The sequence below is a fragment of the Dromiciops gliroides genome, chromosome 3 (genome assembly GCF_019393635.1).
Source record: "Dromiciops gliroides isolate mDroGli1 chromosome 3, mDroGli1.pri, whole genome shotgun sequence".
NCBI classification, from domain to species: Eukaryota; Metazoa; Chordata; class Mammalia; order Microbiotheria; family Microbiotheriidae; genus Dromiciops; species Dromiciops gliroides.
Genome location: NC_057863.1, coordinates 72,050,696 through 72,068,956, shown reverse-complemented (window position 1 = coordinate 72,068,956; position 18,261 = coordinate 72,050,696). Strand labels below are relative to the sequence as shown.

General features: G+C 38.9%; 1 protein-coding gene across 1 annotated transcript in view; it reads left to right on the top strand.

The window, feature by feature from the left end:
• The window catches only part of XRCC5 (X-ray repair cross complementing 5), a 115,472-nt gene that overhangs the window by 54,628 nt on the left and 42,583 nt on the right, over nucleotides 1-18,261 (top strand). Inside the window, exons 15-16 of the mRNA XM_043995691.1 lie at nucleotides 4,025-4,118; nucleotides 6,179-6,248. Of these exons, the coding sequence (XP_043851626.1) occupies nucleotides 4,025-4,118; nucleotides 6,179-6,248 (164 nt within the window). The remainder of the gene's footprint in view (nucleotides 1-4,024; nucleotides 4,119-6,178; nucleotides 6,249-18,261) is intronic.

Below are 18,261 nucleotides of genomic sequence, written 5' to 3'. Positions count from 1 at the left end.
CCCTCATGAGACAGTCATATGCTTGTATTCTTGTTCTCTGCTCATTTTACAGAGCTATGGTTTGGCTACATTTCCTGAATGAATGTCAGAGAATTTTCACATGCGTGTGTGCTCGCTCTCGCTTGCTTGCTCATGTGCTCTTGCTCTCTCTCTCTCTCTCTCTCTCTCTCTCTCTCTCTCTCTCTCTCTCTAGCTTGGGAGCACTTTAACAATCATTCATTTGATAAAAATTTATTTATTGAGTGTCTATCTGTGAACAAGGAACTATGCCTGCCAGTATGAAAGACACAGTAATAGAACTATAGAATATTAGAACTGGAAATGGCCTTGAACATACCCTAGTCCATTCTCATTACTTAGATGGGAAAATTGAGACCCACAGGAGACAAGTAACTTGCCCAAGGTCATACAGACAGTAAATGGCATAGTTGAGTCTCCTAACTCCAAGTCTCATGCTCTTTCCTCTACACCCTGATGTATGCCCTCAAGGCATTTATAATTACCAGATCATATAATTACATCCTAATTAACCACTGAGTCATCTCACCACGAAAGGAAAAACTGGCCAACAATAGTATATCCGTCTATAAATATTAGTTGTGTTATGCATGTTCACTCAGTTGACACCTAAGATGGAGAAATCAACATTTAATAAAGTATGTGTGAAGGATTTTTTGTTTTTGTTGTTTTGTTTTTGGCGGGGCAATGAGGGTTAAGTGACTTGCCCAGGGTTACACAGCTAGTACGTATCAAGTGTCTGAGGCCGGATTTGAACTCAGGTCCTCCTGAATCCAGGGCTGGTGCTTTATCCACTGTGCCACCTAGCTGTCCCCAAGGGGTTTTTTAAAACTCAGTGTTTCTAGAAATGCCAAGAGCCCTAGGGCAATTTTTCCTCTGTGTTTGCCTCTGTACTTTAGATTGCTATTTTTTACCCTTTTGGAAAGGACTGGTACTCTCAAGGATACGTTTCTTTTTCTTCCCACCTTAAATCATTTTCTTTTTTTTGGGGGGGCAATTGGGGTTAAGTGACTTGCCCAAGGTCACACAGCTAGTACATGTTAAATGTCTGAGGATGGATTTGAACTCAGGTCTTCCTGAATCCAGAGCCGGTGTTCCATCCACTGCACCACCTAGCTGCCCCCTTAAATCATTTTCTAATTCTGAAATCAAGCCTAAAGAACTCCTTAGGAAAGAACATAATACTGAGAAGATAGCTGAAAACACTGGGCTGGAGCTCACAGGGTTTTTCCCCAGTTCTTTTCCTCTGTGACTCTTGTCAAATTCTGTTCCACTTCTGAGACTCATCTCTAACTCACGGGGTTGTTGTGAAGACTAGATACTCACATATTTAAGTCCTTTCTGTCTTCAAAATGTAAAGCAATATTATCATTAACATCAATAATAATAATAATAATAATGCATTTTGGGATTTGGGGTATTCATACAGGTCATCATGGATCCTAGGATTCTTTTGTTTATTTCAAAAAGTTAAAAGACAACTAGAGGGGCAGCTAGGTGGTGCAGTGGATAGAGCACCGGCCCTGGAGTCAGGAGTACCTGAGTTCAAATCCAGCCTTAGACACTTAACACTTACTAGCTGTGTGACCCTGGGCAAGTCACTTAACCCCAATCGCCTCACTAAAAAAAAAAAAAGACAACTAGAATACTGGCCAGCACTATAGACGCAGCAATTTATTTATTTGTTTGTTTGTTTTGTGGGGCAATGAGGGTTAAGTGACTTGCCCAGAGTTACACAGCTGTGTCAAGTGTCTGAGTCTGGATTTAAACTCAGGTCCTTCTGAATCCAGGGCTGGTGCTTTATCCACTGCGCCACCTAGCCGCCCCCAATGCAGTAATTTATTATTCCTCTTCTTTATTTACAATATGAATATGACTGTCCTTAAGGGGGAAAAATTTAGGTTCTGGTAATGGTTTCACCACAGTATGATCTTGAGTAATTCATATTCCCCTTTACCACCCCTCAACGTTTCCAAGTGTAACATGGACATGCTCCTTAATCTTTGGCCTTCTCTACCTCATAGAGGTGGCAGTTAGTATTGTTAAATTCTGTCTCCTCTGTAAAAGTTTTTTCTCAATCTCTCTGGGGATAAGTGATCCCTCCCTCACTTCTAGAACAGGCTTTCTTAACCTGGAGTACATGGACCTCGAGGGGGTCCATCAACTTGGATGGCAAAAAATGACCTCTTTATTTTCATTCACCTCCAATTGAACATTCGTCTTTCCTTCAATTATGAATGGAGGCAACAAAACCAATTCTGGGGAGGGGTCCCTAGGCTCCTGCCTGCTGCCTAAGGGGCCTTCAAAACCCCTCCTTCTAGACTTCTTTGCTCCTTTTATGTGTTCTCTTCTAAACACTGGGTTCTCTTCTGTGCGTTATATTAATTTGTGCACCTGTCTTATCAACTCTGCTGTGTTAGAAGTTTCTTGAGGGTAGAGAACCCATGTTTAATTGATGTTCATATGCTTCACAGTGCCTGGCACAGTGTGTTGTACATTATAGCTGCTTAATGATTGTTCATTGAATAACTATAAAACAGTTTGACTTGGGATTTACAAAATATTTCATGGCTACTTATTAAACTTTGTCAACCCGGTCAGGTGTCAGTTTCATTTGTATTTTCACCTTTTTTCCCCCCAAGGTCAAACCATTTTAATAGTCATCAAATGGATATCTTGCTTATTGATTATATTCTTATTATTAATTCACGCTTAATTGGTAATAAATGTTGACAGATTGCTTTCCTCAACAATCCTTTAAGGCAGATAGTATAAGCTGTAATAAAATTATCATTTTACAAATGAGGAGATGTAAAAAAAAAATTTTTCAAGGCCAAACCAGAATATGAACTCAGGCCTTGCCAACTCCAAATTCAGTGCTTTCCCCACTGCAGTATGTTTGTTCTTGTAGTTATTTTCACCCAGTGAGGAAAGAGGATTGGCATGCTCTGTTACAGAAAGCCTGTTCACGTCCCTCAGGCTCTCCTCACCCTATGTGTCTCCTCACACTCATTTCTTCTAATTTCTGCTTGTTATTCCAAATTCTGGAAAGGATAAAGCTGTTCTGATTTTAATCTCCCTACTTGGCCATAAGAGGTGATTCATTATTTAAATGTCAGTGGCCATTGTGTTATTTTTAGGATTACCACTTTTCAGTATCTCTTTGTTAGTTTAGTTCTCCAGTTTAGGGTTTTGGTGACAGTACGTTGTTTACAAATACCATAGTTTAGTTACTGATTACAGTTCTTCTTCAGCTATTTTTGACAGTAAGCTTTATACCAGATTGATTTTGTTTACTGGGAGAAAATCTCATATTTTTACACTCAGCAGCAGAAAAGAGATAATGGGCGGTGTCTCTGGATTTTATTTTCACTTGTTATTAACGAGCTTCTGCTCTTTTCTTTAAGATGTGCTATTAAAAGTATACATGCTACTTGTAGGACTTCATTTTAGGCTAAAGGTACTTTAAAGATCATGTTAGAATATAATTTAAAATTGCATAGGCTTAGAAAAGAAAAATTAAAAAATTACTTTTTGAAAATGATTTTTAAGATAATTTAAGACCTCTGTAAGAGCATTCTTGCATATTTAATCGAGGTTTTAACAGTTTTAAGTAGAAGTTTATAAAGCTCATATCCACTCATAGAAAGGATGGGTTATTTATATATAAAGGTCTTCTGTGTAGAGATATCTAATAGCTATCAATTCTAAAAAAGGAAATAGCAAATAATATCTGAAAGGTAATGGATTCCTTACTATGAAATTATTTCCATTACCTCTGCTTGCATTTTCATCTTTATCAGGGAGTCCTGATGTGAATGCTAATTGCAATTACTACACTCCTGGGACATAAAGCCTGGGTGCTGCAGCCTGGCTGCTAGGGGAGACAGGTTGGGTAAGAAGAAGGCCCTTGTGCCTCTTTTTGATGGTTGGCAGAATAACTTATTTTTCTTTCTAAGACAAAAGTAGAAAACCCAGATAACCATTTTGTTTGTTTGTTTCCTAGCCACGAAGATGAACCTGTATCTAAAAAAGCCAAAACAAAGGAAGGAGAAGGCAATTTTAGTATCTCCAGCCTGGCTGAAGGCAACATCACCAGTGTAAGAAAGTCTTGATCCCTTGCCAGGTTAAGGATTTCGTTGCAGGTCCCTCAACTCTAGTACCCTTATCATTGGCAAATCACTTGCTCTCTTCTCATTCCTTACCATTTAAAATACCACCTCCCCCCCCCCCAAAAAAAAAAAAGCCTTGCTTCTACTTTTCCTTCTTTTCTTCTTTTTAACAAATATAGTCAGAAAATTATCTGTGTGTCACATTGACCTGCTTGGAAGGGTGGCTTTTAGTATCACAGATTATTCTTGCTGGGGGAGGGAATTTGTTTTTGAGTTCTCCTTTTAGTTAGAACTCTATCCGCAGGAAAATGACATTGGTTTTGTTTTCTGGCATTCAAAGAATTCTAAGCAAAATGACACTGGCCATGCTGCTGCTTTCTCTAAAACACACCATTAGTTTAGGATTCCTGAAAGTGGAGGTTTTCCGTGTCTAAGGAGAGAGTATTTGGGGTTTGAAGATACTGCCTTTAGGTTAGTGGACATTGGGAATAGTGATGAAAGGAAGCTTCCTAAAGAGAAAGAAGTAGGAGCTGGAACTTAGCCATTCCCCTGAGAAGAAAGAAAAGATCAGACACTTTAAAAAGTGAGAATAGTAGACATTGTATAGTACTTGATGATTTAATATTGACTTTGAGGCTTGAAGAAAGAAGAATTTTTAGTAAAAAACGAGAATTGGTTCTTCATTTTGGGAAATTTTTAATAGGAAATCATATTGTTACTTGTTATAACTTCAAGGCCAGCCACCACCAGTAGAAATTATTATATATTATGTAATGATTATAAAAATGAAAGATTATGTGCAATTTATGAATGCAAATTTACTTTTACTCCTATTTTGAAGGGGAAAAAAATGCTAGACCATATATCTTTGTGAGAGCCTGTCCTGTTCTTTTAGAAGAATAGCTACAGGGGGCAGCTAAGTGGCACAGTGGATAAAGCACCAGCCCTGGATTCAGGAGAACCTGAATTCAAATTCAGCCTCAGACACTTGACACTTATTAGCTGTATGACCCTGGGCAAGTTACTTAACCCTCATTGCCCTGCCAGGAAAAAAAAAATAGAATAATAGCTTCAAAAGCAAACTAGAAACTTTCCTTTAACACCGTGTAGTAAAAATTTATCTGCTATAGAACCAGGCTGGGCACTCCACCATGCATCCCTTCTGTGGGCTGACTGGTTCCTATTTGTCGTTAAGGCTGGGAGTTAAGATGAAGGAATGTAAGAATGATCTCAAAGTGCCATAAGCTGTGAAGAGGTCTGGGTTTTCACTTTGATACCCCTCCAGGTGTCTGTACAATATATTTATTGACATTCCCTCTTTAAGAAAATGTCCAGGTTCAAATGGCCAACACTTTCCCAGAGTTTCAGTTGCAAATTCCAACATATGTTATCTCCCACCTACCCAACCCCCCTAAAAGGGCATGTAATGCAGTGATGCCAAACTCAGATCGAAATGAGGACCACTTAGCTGCTATCAGGATCCCTGTGGGCAGCATACAGACAGTTTTAAAATGTAATGTTGTCTGTGTTTTATGGTACTTATTTTGTTTAATATTTCCCATTTATGTTTTAGTCTGGTTTGAGCCACATCCAGGAGTATTGTGGTCAGCATGTGATATGCAGGACATATGTTTGACATCTGATTTAGAGAATCACATGAACTTTGTCTTATACATCAATCTGCAGATCACTATCATTCCTAAGTATTCGGGTGCTGGGAAGATTAAGCAATCTATGCTGCTTAGTCTTGAAACCAAGCTGAGGAAATTGGTTGCTTGAGTTGCAATTACCTCTGACCTCCATGGAAAGACAACCAACTGATATAAAGTCAGTTAAATGGAAACCCAGACTGTAGGGTACTGGCCATATAGCACCGCTGCCTTTTGAACAAGGCCATGAAAAGCAAAATGAATGGAAAGGCCTTTCTCTCTCTTGGATTTCACAAGGGAAAATGCACCATGTTAACTAACCTTTGTGTATTGCCTGGGGTTATGCCTGGAAGAGAAGGAAATTGGTCTGAGATGCCATTGTCTGTGGGTGTTTTTTAGGTTGGCAGTGTGAATCCAGCTGAAAACTTCCGTGTCCTAGTGAGACGAAAGAATGCTGACTTCAGGGAAGGTGAGTGGTGGCACCCTATCTGTTTTACCTTACAGAATACATATTTAATGACATTGATGGATTTAAAATCTCGACTAGGAGTAAGATTGAACTGTGATACCTGATACAGCACTTCTCCGAAAGGATTTCAAAGATTGTCCATCATTAGACATACTTTACAACTAGCATGCAGGGGAACCCCCAGAAGCTGCAGGGTACTTGGGTAGTATTTGTTGATGAGTCACCACATTAATACAAATTGTGGACCCAGAGCCTTGGAACATTCAATTCATTTTCCACTAAAGGCCTTTGGAGTCTTCAGCTTATCACTTGATAGTCCCCATGAGACTTGAAATGATTCAGAACAGGACCAAGATGCTTTCTGTGACACAGTTCTGGAAGCAGGTACTTTCTAACCCAATTCTGAGGATTTGGCATTAGGAGAACTAGTTTAGTTTCACCCAGTGGTGTCAAATTCAAATAGAAATGGCAACCACTAACCATACGTAAGGATCCCTGTGTTTTGCATACTTAGTTTTAAAACTCAGTGTTATTTATGTTTTATTGTATTTTCATTTGTTTTGTTAAATATTTCGCAATTACATTTTGATCTGGGCCAGGCCCTACTTAAGAGTGTTGCAGGCCACATGTTTGACCCCTAATTTAATGCCTTAGTCCTGCCTCAGAGTGATTTAAAACCAACCCCTTCCTCCCCCACATCTCCTCTTCCTCCCTGAACTGAGCTATATTGTCCTTGGAATTCTTCAGACCAGGTATGGTCCTAGGATTCCTCTCCTTATGTAGGGGTAAGCAGTTCATTCTCCATATGTTGCCTAGGTAAGATGTGGGTATATACCTTTTTCTCTCACTGCTTTCTGTCTCACGCTAGGTTGTTCATCATCATTGCAAGCTAGTGTTTATGGTAGCATTGTGTTCAGCTTTGCCCTATAGCATCAGCCCTTTCTGTGAATTGTGGGTGTGCGTGTGCGTGTGCGTGTATCTTCTCAACTCCCTCAATTTATTTAACACACCTAGAAGGTTACTTTCTTAGTTGTTGTATAGCATCTAGCTTATCAAAATCACTGTACTAAGGGGCAGCTAGATGGCGCAGTGGATAGAGCACCGGCCCTGGAGTCAGGAGGACCTGAGTTCAAATCCGGCCTCAGACACTTAACACTTACTGGCTGTGTGACCCTAAGCAAGTCACTTAACCCCAATTGCTTCACTTAACAAAACAAAACAAAACAAAACAAAAACCAAAAAAAAATCACTGTACTGTAAGAATTCTGTTTCTGAGAATTGTGGCAAGATTGCCCAAAGGCTATCATGAGTAGCTGGGTCTCACAGATATCATGCAATCCATTGAGCCAGATCTCGTTCTTGGTAGAGGATCTAGAGGCTGACCCAAATGAAAAAACTGATGCCAATTCCATCATGATACTATTCTCAGGAACCACTCAGGATTCTTCTTTCAGTTTGTGTAGATAATGGTGATAAGTGCATTTATGTTCATTCCTAGCAATTTTGTTCACAGATGCTATAAAAGAGAACATTTGAGTTTGGGCCTTTAGTTAAATATTGCAATGGATCCATGACTTATCTATGTGGATACTGTGTACAGAGGTACAGATTTCAGCCATCCATACCTTTTCATCCTATATGACTTTGATCCTTGTCTTCTCTTATATTTTCCACAGGAAGTACCCCCAGTGTGCCCAGTATCTTTCTTTAGGGCTTTTAACACTAGGTGGGCACCAGGGTACCATTTTGATAGACTCCCTATTATCCTTGCTCTTCTACAATCAGCCCGCCTCCTGTTATACATTTCTTTGATTATACCAGTCACAATAGTTCATCATTAGCAATGTGGACTGACCTGTCTACGCCCACCATACATTTCTGTATTGCTCTTTGGGTGACTTGCAATTTTGATTCTTTGTAGATGGTGGCATTCAATGACTCACAACCATATAACATCATCAAAAAATATGGGTTTAAAAAGGTGAGTTTTTGTTTCAAAGAGAAACTTGAAGTTGTTGAACTTGTTGTTGAGTCATTTCAATCATGTTCAACTCTTCATGACCCCATTTGGGGTTTTCTTGGTAGAGATACTGGAGTGGTTTGTCATTTCCCTCTCCAGTTCATTTTACAGATGAGGAAGCTGAGGCAAACAGGGATAAATGACTTGCCCAGAGTCATACAGCTAGTAAGTGTCTGAGACCAGATTTGAACTCAGGAAGATGAATCTTCCTGACACTAGGCCTGGCACTCTATCCACTGGGCCTCCTGGCTGCCCCAACATTGTTGAATACAGTTCTCAAATGGACTCAGTTCATTGTCCATCTGCAGTACCCTTCCAAGAGTTAGATAGATAGATAGGTAGGTAGGTAGGTAGATCAGTAGATCGATCTTGTGTGTGTCTATGTGTGTTGATATAGATATATGAATATATAGATACGGATATGTAGCCAAGATGTGTGTGTGTGTGTGTGTTGGACACATACATACATAAACACATATATATGTCTCTCTATTTATGTCTATTTATCCATCTACCTATCCCGATAGATCGGCTTAACAAGCTAGACAACAGGCATTCTTCATCCACTTGGTTTTTCCTGTGTGCATTAAGATGAGCTCTTGTGAGTAATTATGACTATCGTTTGAGAGGATCTGCAATATACTAGGACTTGATACAGTCAGCACAATGTTTTCTGCAGACAGCAGCAGATGAACAAAATTAAGTTTAAGTAGAAAAGATAGTTTGAACTGTGAAACAAGTAGCACTTTTCAAAGGCTGTGATCAAAGGAATATGGTATGGTTCTTATGTACTTCTCCTATCTTCATGGATGGACAGAGAAGGGATTATTGGGGCAAGAGCAGCATCACTTCAGTCAAAGGCCAGTGAACCAGGTTGTGTTCTATGTTTAGATGGAAGGAGGAGCTGCTCAGCCTTTACTCATGAGATGTTGTTGGCCTCCTTTGACTGAAAAGTGACAGGGCCTTCTTAACCTGTTTTATATTAAAAAGTATATTTTACTTAAAGTTTGTGCAGTGAGTGTATTGGGTTCACCAGTCTGATTCATGATTGCCCCCATCTTTTCATAAACCCAGTTCTGTCTAGTGCCTAAGCATCCAGGGATTTGGGAAGGTTGACTGTTTGTATGGCAGCTTTCTGGATCCTTCCAGTTTGCCAGTCTTGCTCAAATGGATTTGATCCTATCTAAAACCTGGTGAGTCAGTTATGTGATATCCTCTCAGAATCAGGCATCTTAGGCTTATCTTTGTAAATTTTCATCAGCAGCACCATCAGGATGAACATAGGTAGGTCTCATTTCTCTGTTGTCATGGGAGATATGAAGTGTGTGAGTCAGCAACTCCCAATGACTTCAAATCCCTATATATATGATTGCTTTCACCTCTACCTTACCTAGCCTTTTTATCAGAACTTCTCTTTAGGAGTAATATGTACTTAATGAATGTTTTTTATTGAGTGAATGATGAACTTATTAGCCAAAAGCTCATCAGCAGGAGAGAGAAATTGTGTTCCTAAAGACAAACCCCCATACTTTATTTTTTTTTTGTTTTTTTTTTTTTTTAGTGAGGCAATTGGGGTTAAGTGACTTGCCCAGAGTCACACAGCTAGTAAGTGTTAAGTGTCTGAGGCTGGACTTGAACTCAGGTACTCCTGACTCCAGGGCCGGTGCTCTATCCACTGCGCCACCTAGCTGCCCCGCCCCCATACTTTATAATGAGTCTGGATAATTGATATCCTTCCATATTCATTAGGGATCTGTTCAGTGTGTTACATTTTATCTGGTGTTGAGAAGACAGAATCTGTGCCTTGTACAACTTAATTCAGTTTAGCAGTCACTTCTTTTAAGGGTCTTGTCCATCTTACCATTATGTACAGAACATTATGCTAGATGTTGTGGGAAATACAACTCTCAGATAAGACCTTGATCCTGCCCTTTCTGGAGATGACAGGTACACAATAAAGCAATAATTCAAGATAGAGAATGATAAGTACAAAAGAAAGGTTTGAAATACTATCCAAGTGGAAGAGATAATGTCTTTTTTTAGGGGAATCAAGGAAGGTTTCATGAAGATGGTAGCATCTTTGCTTAGCCCTGAAGGATGAGCAAAATTTCAGGAGATTATGGTGGGCAGTAGGATTAAGGGTCGCATAATTCCAGACACCTGGGATGTCATCAGCCAAAGCGTAGAGCTAGGAACATGTGGGATAAGTTTGGGAAAGGATGAGTGGCCCAGCTTGAAGGAATGCAGAGCATGTCAAAGAGTAATGATGATACCTATAATATCTGCCTCACAGGGTTGATGTGATGATCAAAAAGAAGTGTGTAAGACACTTCAAAAATCTTGAAGCACTGTGTGGTGTCAGTTATTTTCCTTTTGGGGAGGGCATGGTTCTGGGATTTGTGGCTTCATTCGTGTGAACAATGGAAATTTCCTCTATCAGTGAAGATGGGCACTTGTTCTGCATCTTAGAGAGTTGCCTGGGGATACTGAGAATTTAAGTGACTTGCCCAGGGTCACACATCCAGTACTGTAGTTGTCAAAGGCACAACTTGAACTTAGGTCTCACTGGCTCAGAGGCAAGTTCTCTATCCACTTTACCATGCTATTACGTCTGAAAAAATCATTTGGAATCAAATTGTGGAGGGCTTTGAATGCTAGGGTAAGGGATTTGAACTCTGGTAGGAAATGGGGAGCCCTTGAAGGTTTTGGAGGAGGAGAGTGATCATCAGGACTGGGTAGTGGAGAAAGTGGCAGGCATTTACACGGAGCGTGAAGCATGAGGTTTAATGGAGTCAGGGAAATCAGGATAAGCTATTATAATAGGACTGGCCAAAAGGCAATTAAGGAGGTAAAGTAAGCAAGGGAAGCGAGCATCTGTGGTCCTTTTGGTGTAGGAAAATTCTTTCATCCAACATAGATCTCATTTCTCTGCTTTTTAAAGCTGGCTGTTCATTATTCTCAGGCCATTTTTTTTTTTAACATAGCTCCCCATCCTTTAGAGGGAAGGTTTTCCCTTGATAATTCCTATAATTATGATTACATGTAGCTCCCATGGAAACCAAGAAGCATCATTCCTCTTCCACATTTTCTGATTAGTGTGATCCATAGTCGCTGAACTACTGAAGGGTGGGAACAGAGAAGGGATGCCATCACTAGCACCAGTCAAGATGCGTTCGCACGCAGCCAGAGTCTGTACCTGGAGAACGATTTCGGCAGGCACAGAGAGTCAGAGTAGCGCCAATGAGCCAATGAGAAGGGGTCTGTTTGACCAGGAGATTGGAGGGAGGTGAGAGTAACTTGTGTTGTGCCTCTTGGCATATTTGAGCTTCGTTTTCTCTGGTTTTGGTGGAAGACCTTGGTGGAATCACCCATCCTAAAGGTTGGATGGAGATACCGTTTGAGGGTTGGGATTCCAGAAGAAGCAAAAAGTTGGATCAGGGAAGTGATCTGAAGAGAAGAGATTCAGATGAATCATAATAACAAAACAAAACAAAACAAAAACCCATTCATTGTAGCCAACTGGTTAATTTGCTTAATACTTTTGTCCTTTTGTTTGGCCTAGCATCTTCCCATTCACACAGATGTAGCAGTACTGACTGTGATGCACTCCCTTTATTGAAGGCCTTGGGTATTCTTTCCAAAGCCATAAATCCATACGGTGGATTAGCTTGATTTTATCCACTGGAACACAGAGGCTTCTGCCACAGGATACCTCTTCCTCCTGTGTTTTCTAATTGTCTTTGCTCTGTGTGACATTAGATGTATATCATCCTGCCACTTGTAACCTCGTTTTCTAAACCTTCTAATCTTGTGTGGACAGACAGATGTTTTTAGAAGATCTCAAAATGGTGAGAGAACATAGCATTTAGCTCTCTTAACAGAAGATTGGTTACTTCAGAAATGACTAAATTAAGGTCTCTAAATTACATTGAGGATATTGAAAGGAAGACATTAAGTAAAATCATTTACCAAAAACCCTTGTTAGGCCCATGAAAGTTTTTACCAGCTTGATGCCTTTCCTCAGTTCTTCTCATAAATAATAATAGTGAATAATCTTAGAAGAAAATTCTAAGACTCAAGGCCATATTTTAAATTGTATTAATTGTTTAACTTGTCCAGAACCTTTTTTAAAACCTTGTCTAATTTTTAAAAAATCTCTCATAATGATTCTAGGTTCTTTTCATAGCTTAATTTTCAAAGGCAAGTAACCTTACTCCAGAGTTAGAGGTATAAACCATAACAGAAGTCACTGTATTTGAAATTGCACAATGAAATTACACTAGAAACACCTGAATACTTTTTTTAAAGTTCTTTACGTGTCTGATATTTATATATAAATGTATATGACTAGAGAATATATAATAATCCTTTGTTACCCTCTTACTGTAGTCATTGTTATAAGCCATCTCATATGTGTGGAGACTGAGTCCCAGAGTAATTAGAATCATAGCATTTCAGATTTGGAAGAAACCTCAGAGGCCAAGTAGTCTAAGCCTGTACCTACACAGAAATCCTTTTCAGACTTTCCTCTGCAATTGTTCATCCTGCCTCTACTTGCAAACCCCCATCTTATACCCCAAAATAAAACAAAAAAAAAACTGCTCTAACATAGTTGGTCTTATCCACATATGAGCAAATCCAGGGTACAAAGGAATCCTGCTGTAATTGTACTCTTAATGCTCCTTCAAAACAATGTCAATAAATAGAGAGAAACCGGTAAATTATGTATTCCTGCTGAGAATTCTCTTAGAAGAGATGCATTTAAAAGTGATATTATATTTCCCTGTGTAACGATTGGAATAACGCCACCTGCTGGAGACTTACTATAGAAGAGTTCTGCCCATGAAGTGAAGGTCTTTGAGGGCAAGACCAGGAGTCTTTTCTTTGGCGTCAGGAAATGATGCGGGCTAGTGGGAGGAGGAAGGAAGAGACTGGTGCTCAGTCTCGCGCTCTTGTGCTCTTTCCTCTGGACTCTGGTGGAGAGCGGAGCTACAAATGCACTCTCCCTTTAATAGATAGGAATCTAGGCCTTTCCCTCTCTCTTTACCAAATTCTTATTCTCCTTAATAAACGCTTAAAAGTCTAACTCTTGCTAAAGCTTATAATTTATTGGCGACCACTCATTAAATATTTTATACAGTTTAGCTAGAATTTTCGCCCTTAACACCTGTGAACCTGTCAGTCTTGAAAATATTGATTGAGAATCAGCTCCAGATAATGAAATAAGGCTGGGCAATTCACATTTACTAGAGAAGTTAAACACATCGCACTTTGATCAAGGTAGCAATAACTATAAAGCTAAGGTGATCTCAGGTAGGTAACTGGCCTCCAATTGTGGAAAGTTTGTAAGAGAGGTTAGATCAGAGTTCTATAGGGCTGAACTCTTATCTTCTGGGTTGCATTTCTTTGGCTATGTCTTTTCTTCCGATGACCAAAGGATAGGAGCACCATACAAAAATCAATAATAATTTGGGGGGAAAAAAGTATTTTTGTACCTAATTAAGATGAAACCGTTTAAACCAAACCAGAATGAACAAAGGTGTTAGGTTATGTAAGTGCAAGGCCAATGAGCAATATCAAAAGCAATAGAGTTAATAGCATGTTGAAATTTGGTCATTTCTAAAAGAAGTCCATTCTTACATGAGTCTGAAAAGCCTTCCTAGTTAATATGAAACTGTGTATCAGAAAATCTGTAATTACAGTGTAGAACTGTAGCAAAATGTAGCCTAGATCTCTATTAAGAGATACAACTAGTACTATGTACATAAAAGCATGTCTGTACTCATGTTCTCAGTAATCACTCCACACACTTATTTCTTCCCCAAAGCATTAAAGGTAGGTTGATAAATAATAAAACCATAGTCTTTTTTTTATCCCAATACTTTATTTTCTCATATTGTGTTATAATCTTCCTAATCTTAAACATGCTTAGTATTTGTTAAAAAAGAACCCCCACCCCCACCCCTCCCACACACTCCTACCATCTTCCACACCCCCTCAAAATGTAAAACTCATATAGAAACTTCGGGGACTGGCATTGAGATCATTTAGAAAAGAAAGAGCTTGTTCTGTTTCACATTAAAAATATCCACTGATAACCCTGCATTGAAGAACCTGTGTGGATTTCAGCTGTATAGTATGTCTGCTCTAGGGAATACACTGATTTTGCCCTGAAATTATCTTTATCATTTAGCACTAGGAAGAAAAACATAGTGTGAAAGCCAAATTAGATATACGGAGCATTAATCTCCCCCTTTAACTTTCCTTAAGAAAAAGGAGCCACTGAGCTTTAATCTATGATGGATCAGTTTTTTATTTTATTACTTGGGAATTAATTAGACAACAAGAGTTGAAACCAATTAGGGAAATAAGGAAGGAGAAATACAAATGAATAATCTTAGATCTAAGCTTAGTCTATTCCTTTATAAAACTCACTGAATCCCAAACTGCCCACCAGACCAGGAATCTCTGAAAAGACCGAACACCAAACCACATGCACTCCTTTCAGTCCCGCTCTGCTGCTAAATTCACCGCCAGAGAGAGAGAATTTCCGTTCTTGCCCTCACTTTTAAGTCCACGTACCAGAAGTTCCTCACGTTCTCCTCCCCAAAAAAGGAGGTCCTTCAAAAGCCGCTTCAGTAGATTGCACAATCTCTCAAATGATTCAGTTAAAACTGATATATATCTTTACCCCAAATAATTTTTACCACAATAGGAATACACAAATAAACCAGTCACATTGCATAGCTTAGTCTAAGAGATTTCACACTTACAGTGAGTGCTAATGATCTCGGCTTACGAAGAAGCGCCATCCTCAAAGTTCAGTGTGTTCTCCCCATGTCCTACAAAGTGTGACTATGCTGCTGCCTTACATTATAGATCCTTGTTGCGTGGTATTGGCCCCATTCTTATTGCCACACTGAGGGCTGGAGTTTTCTGATTGAGAATGACATCAGGATTTGTTCCATGGGTCCAGCTGGGTAAAGAAAGAAGACTGATTTCAGATTGTGCCAAGGGACAAACTGCTTTTAATCAATGACTTCCACTGATTGCTCATGGCAAGTAGAATAAGCTGAAACTCTGAATTAATGAAGATGTTTAGAAAAGATGTTGGGCTTTTGTTAAAATAGTCACTTATCAGCTAAAATGTTCAGAAGGAGCCTAGAAACATCTGAGTCCCGCTTGTAGGCAGTAAAAGAATTTTAGTTCTCCCCCTTCCAAAATGCAAGGCAAAGACAAAAAAAAATGCTGACATAGAAATAGCAAAAGTAATTAGATAGTTAATCCCATATGTTAGATCTGTATAGTTCTACACGAAGAGCTAGAGGAAAGAAGATGTACTTGCTTCCTTTGCCAGAAAAAGAAACTGGTTTTTAGACTTAAGCCCCAAAGTCCACTCCAGTAGGAGACAGGAATGTTTTAGGGACTTCTTTGAGAGCAGGAGAGAACTTTACTTTTTGAAGTTCCATCTGGACAATTTGGGAGCCCTCTGCAAGGGTCATAAGATTAATAAGTCTATACAAAGGGCATCTAGGTGGCACAGTGACTAGAGTGCCAGCTCTGGAGTCAAGAAGACTCATCTTTTTTATTTCAAATCTGGCCTCAGACACTTACTGGCTGTGTGACCTTGGGCAAATCACAACCCTGTTTACCTCAGTTTCCTCATCTGTAAAAAGAGTGGGAGAAGGAAATGGCAAACCACTCCTGTATCTTTGCCAAGAAGGCAAAGAGTCAGACATGACTAAAAAAAAACAAACCCCAAACAAACCACACAGTCTACATGATCCTAGAAAATTCCTGTAATTTAATCTCCTTATTTCTTATCTTGGCATCAGGTTCTGCTAGAACACTTGGGCCTACCATTCCCATACTTAGATTATAAGAATTTGGAATCATAATCGAGTTCCTAATGCAGATATTTAATTTCCACTCCAACCTTCCTGTTCTAAGTAGAGTTTTCCCTTTGGACCTTAGAGGTATGGTTAAAAATAAAAATGAATAGGATGGTTAAAAAAAAAGTTTACTGTCAACTTTTGTTTTAATAGAAAATTTCCAGTGTCTTCTCTCTCTTTGTGGGAAATTTTTGCTCTTCCAAACATGGTTACTTGCAGAAATCTTATTTGTTTGTGGCACAGGAAGGATTGGAAGCTAGACTTCTTGGGTTGGGCTATTTGAGGTCTATAGAATATAACAATTCAGCATATTCACCTACCCTCTACCCCATGATACACCAATTTGTAAGAGAGTCTTGAGTAGCTGTTTCCTCTGGTTGAGTTCTTTTTACTTTTCCTGATGAAGAAACATAGTCCCATTACTTGAATGGACACATTTTAAAAATAAAGGCATTAGATAATGGGACATGTTGTTTTGTTTTGTTTTGTTATAAATTCAGGCATATAATCTGTTGGTCTCCCGTGTTGCAAAGATTACATTCTATTTCAGATGTCTGTCCCCGTGGAAAGAGCTTACTTGTACTATCAAATGATAAGCTTATCAAATACAGAAAATTTTGGGATAATTTCAAGGATACAATGTTTGCAAAATATAACTAGTAGAATTAATTTGCATTTTAATGATTGTGTTATATAAAATTCTTGAGTATTTTGCTGATTTGAAGAATCATATGTATACTACTGCTTTTTAGATTCATCATTCTAGCTTTCTTTTTGTTTTTTTATATCATATTCTCTACAACATATTCTTTGGCAGAGGTGGGTGGCGATGTGGGTATTTGCTGTTGATTTATTTTACACTCTGAGAAGGGAAATACATATCAAAGGTCTTGTGTTGGATTATTTCAGAGGTTATGCTGTTCCTCCTATAGTCAGGTAGTGGCATAATAAGTCAACTGAGACTTCCAGGTCATTCTCTTAACTTTATAAATTTTTAGGGAAATCAGTGACCCAAACCAAGATCAAGATGTGTCTCCAGCCTCCACAGATTCATTTGGGCTATCTGCCTAGATCCAAAAGCTTTCTGTCCTTTAGATTTTGAATGAAACAGTAAACAGAACAAAAGAAGTGTATGCCACACAAAAGGTAAAGCAAAAGGATAACAAATATGATCGAAGTAGGATATAAAAAGAGCCATAGCATGGCAGGACTACTGTGGTTCTCTCCATAATGCTAATCCACAAATGACACTACCTGTCATTAATCTGTAAGGTAACTTAAGGTATTACCAGCATTAAAACTGTAAGTTTTTATTACTAGACAGGTCAAAGCCCTTTGGCACATTATCTGACTTTTATGATCCAAGAAAGATATAAAATCATATAACCCTAAAACTTGGAGACTTCTATTCCATTTCCCTATTGACTTTACAAATATCTGGGGTGATTCTTTTCCGTGTTAAATAATCGTCAAAAAGTTCTTCCTTATAGCTAGCCTAAATTCTATATACTGTGCTTTATACTAAATTCCTCTTGTTAAGGTCTCAGGGGAGATAAAAGGTAAGTCTTTCAGAACATCTGCTACATGGGAGGCTTTTTGTTAGAAGACATATGTTAAAGCTCTTAGACTTCTTTAGAATGCAGAATTTTAAAAGTTCTTTAAATCTTTTTGGTATCTCCTTATTTTCTAGTCTTTTAATCAACTTTGTAGCTTTTCTTTGAATACCATTTCCTAGTTCCCCATATCAGTTAACTTCATTTCAGTTTCTCAGACATTTATTAAACAAAAACAAAACTTGCATACAAGTAGGTAACCAAATTATATACAAAGGAATTTCAAGAGGAAGATATACTAACAACTGGAGGGATTAGGAAAGCCCTCCTACAAGATATGACACCTGAGCTGTGTGTTGAGTGAGGAGAGCAATTCCACAGGGTAAAGGGAGTGCGCTCCAGGCAGTGGAAAACATTTTTGCAAAGGTGTGGAGATGGGAGATGGAATTTTGTATAAGGGAAATAGCTATGGGCCAATTTGTTTTGAACAGTAAGTGTTTGTGTGTGTGTGTGTGTGTGTGTGTGTGTGTGTGTTGGGGGGGTTAATA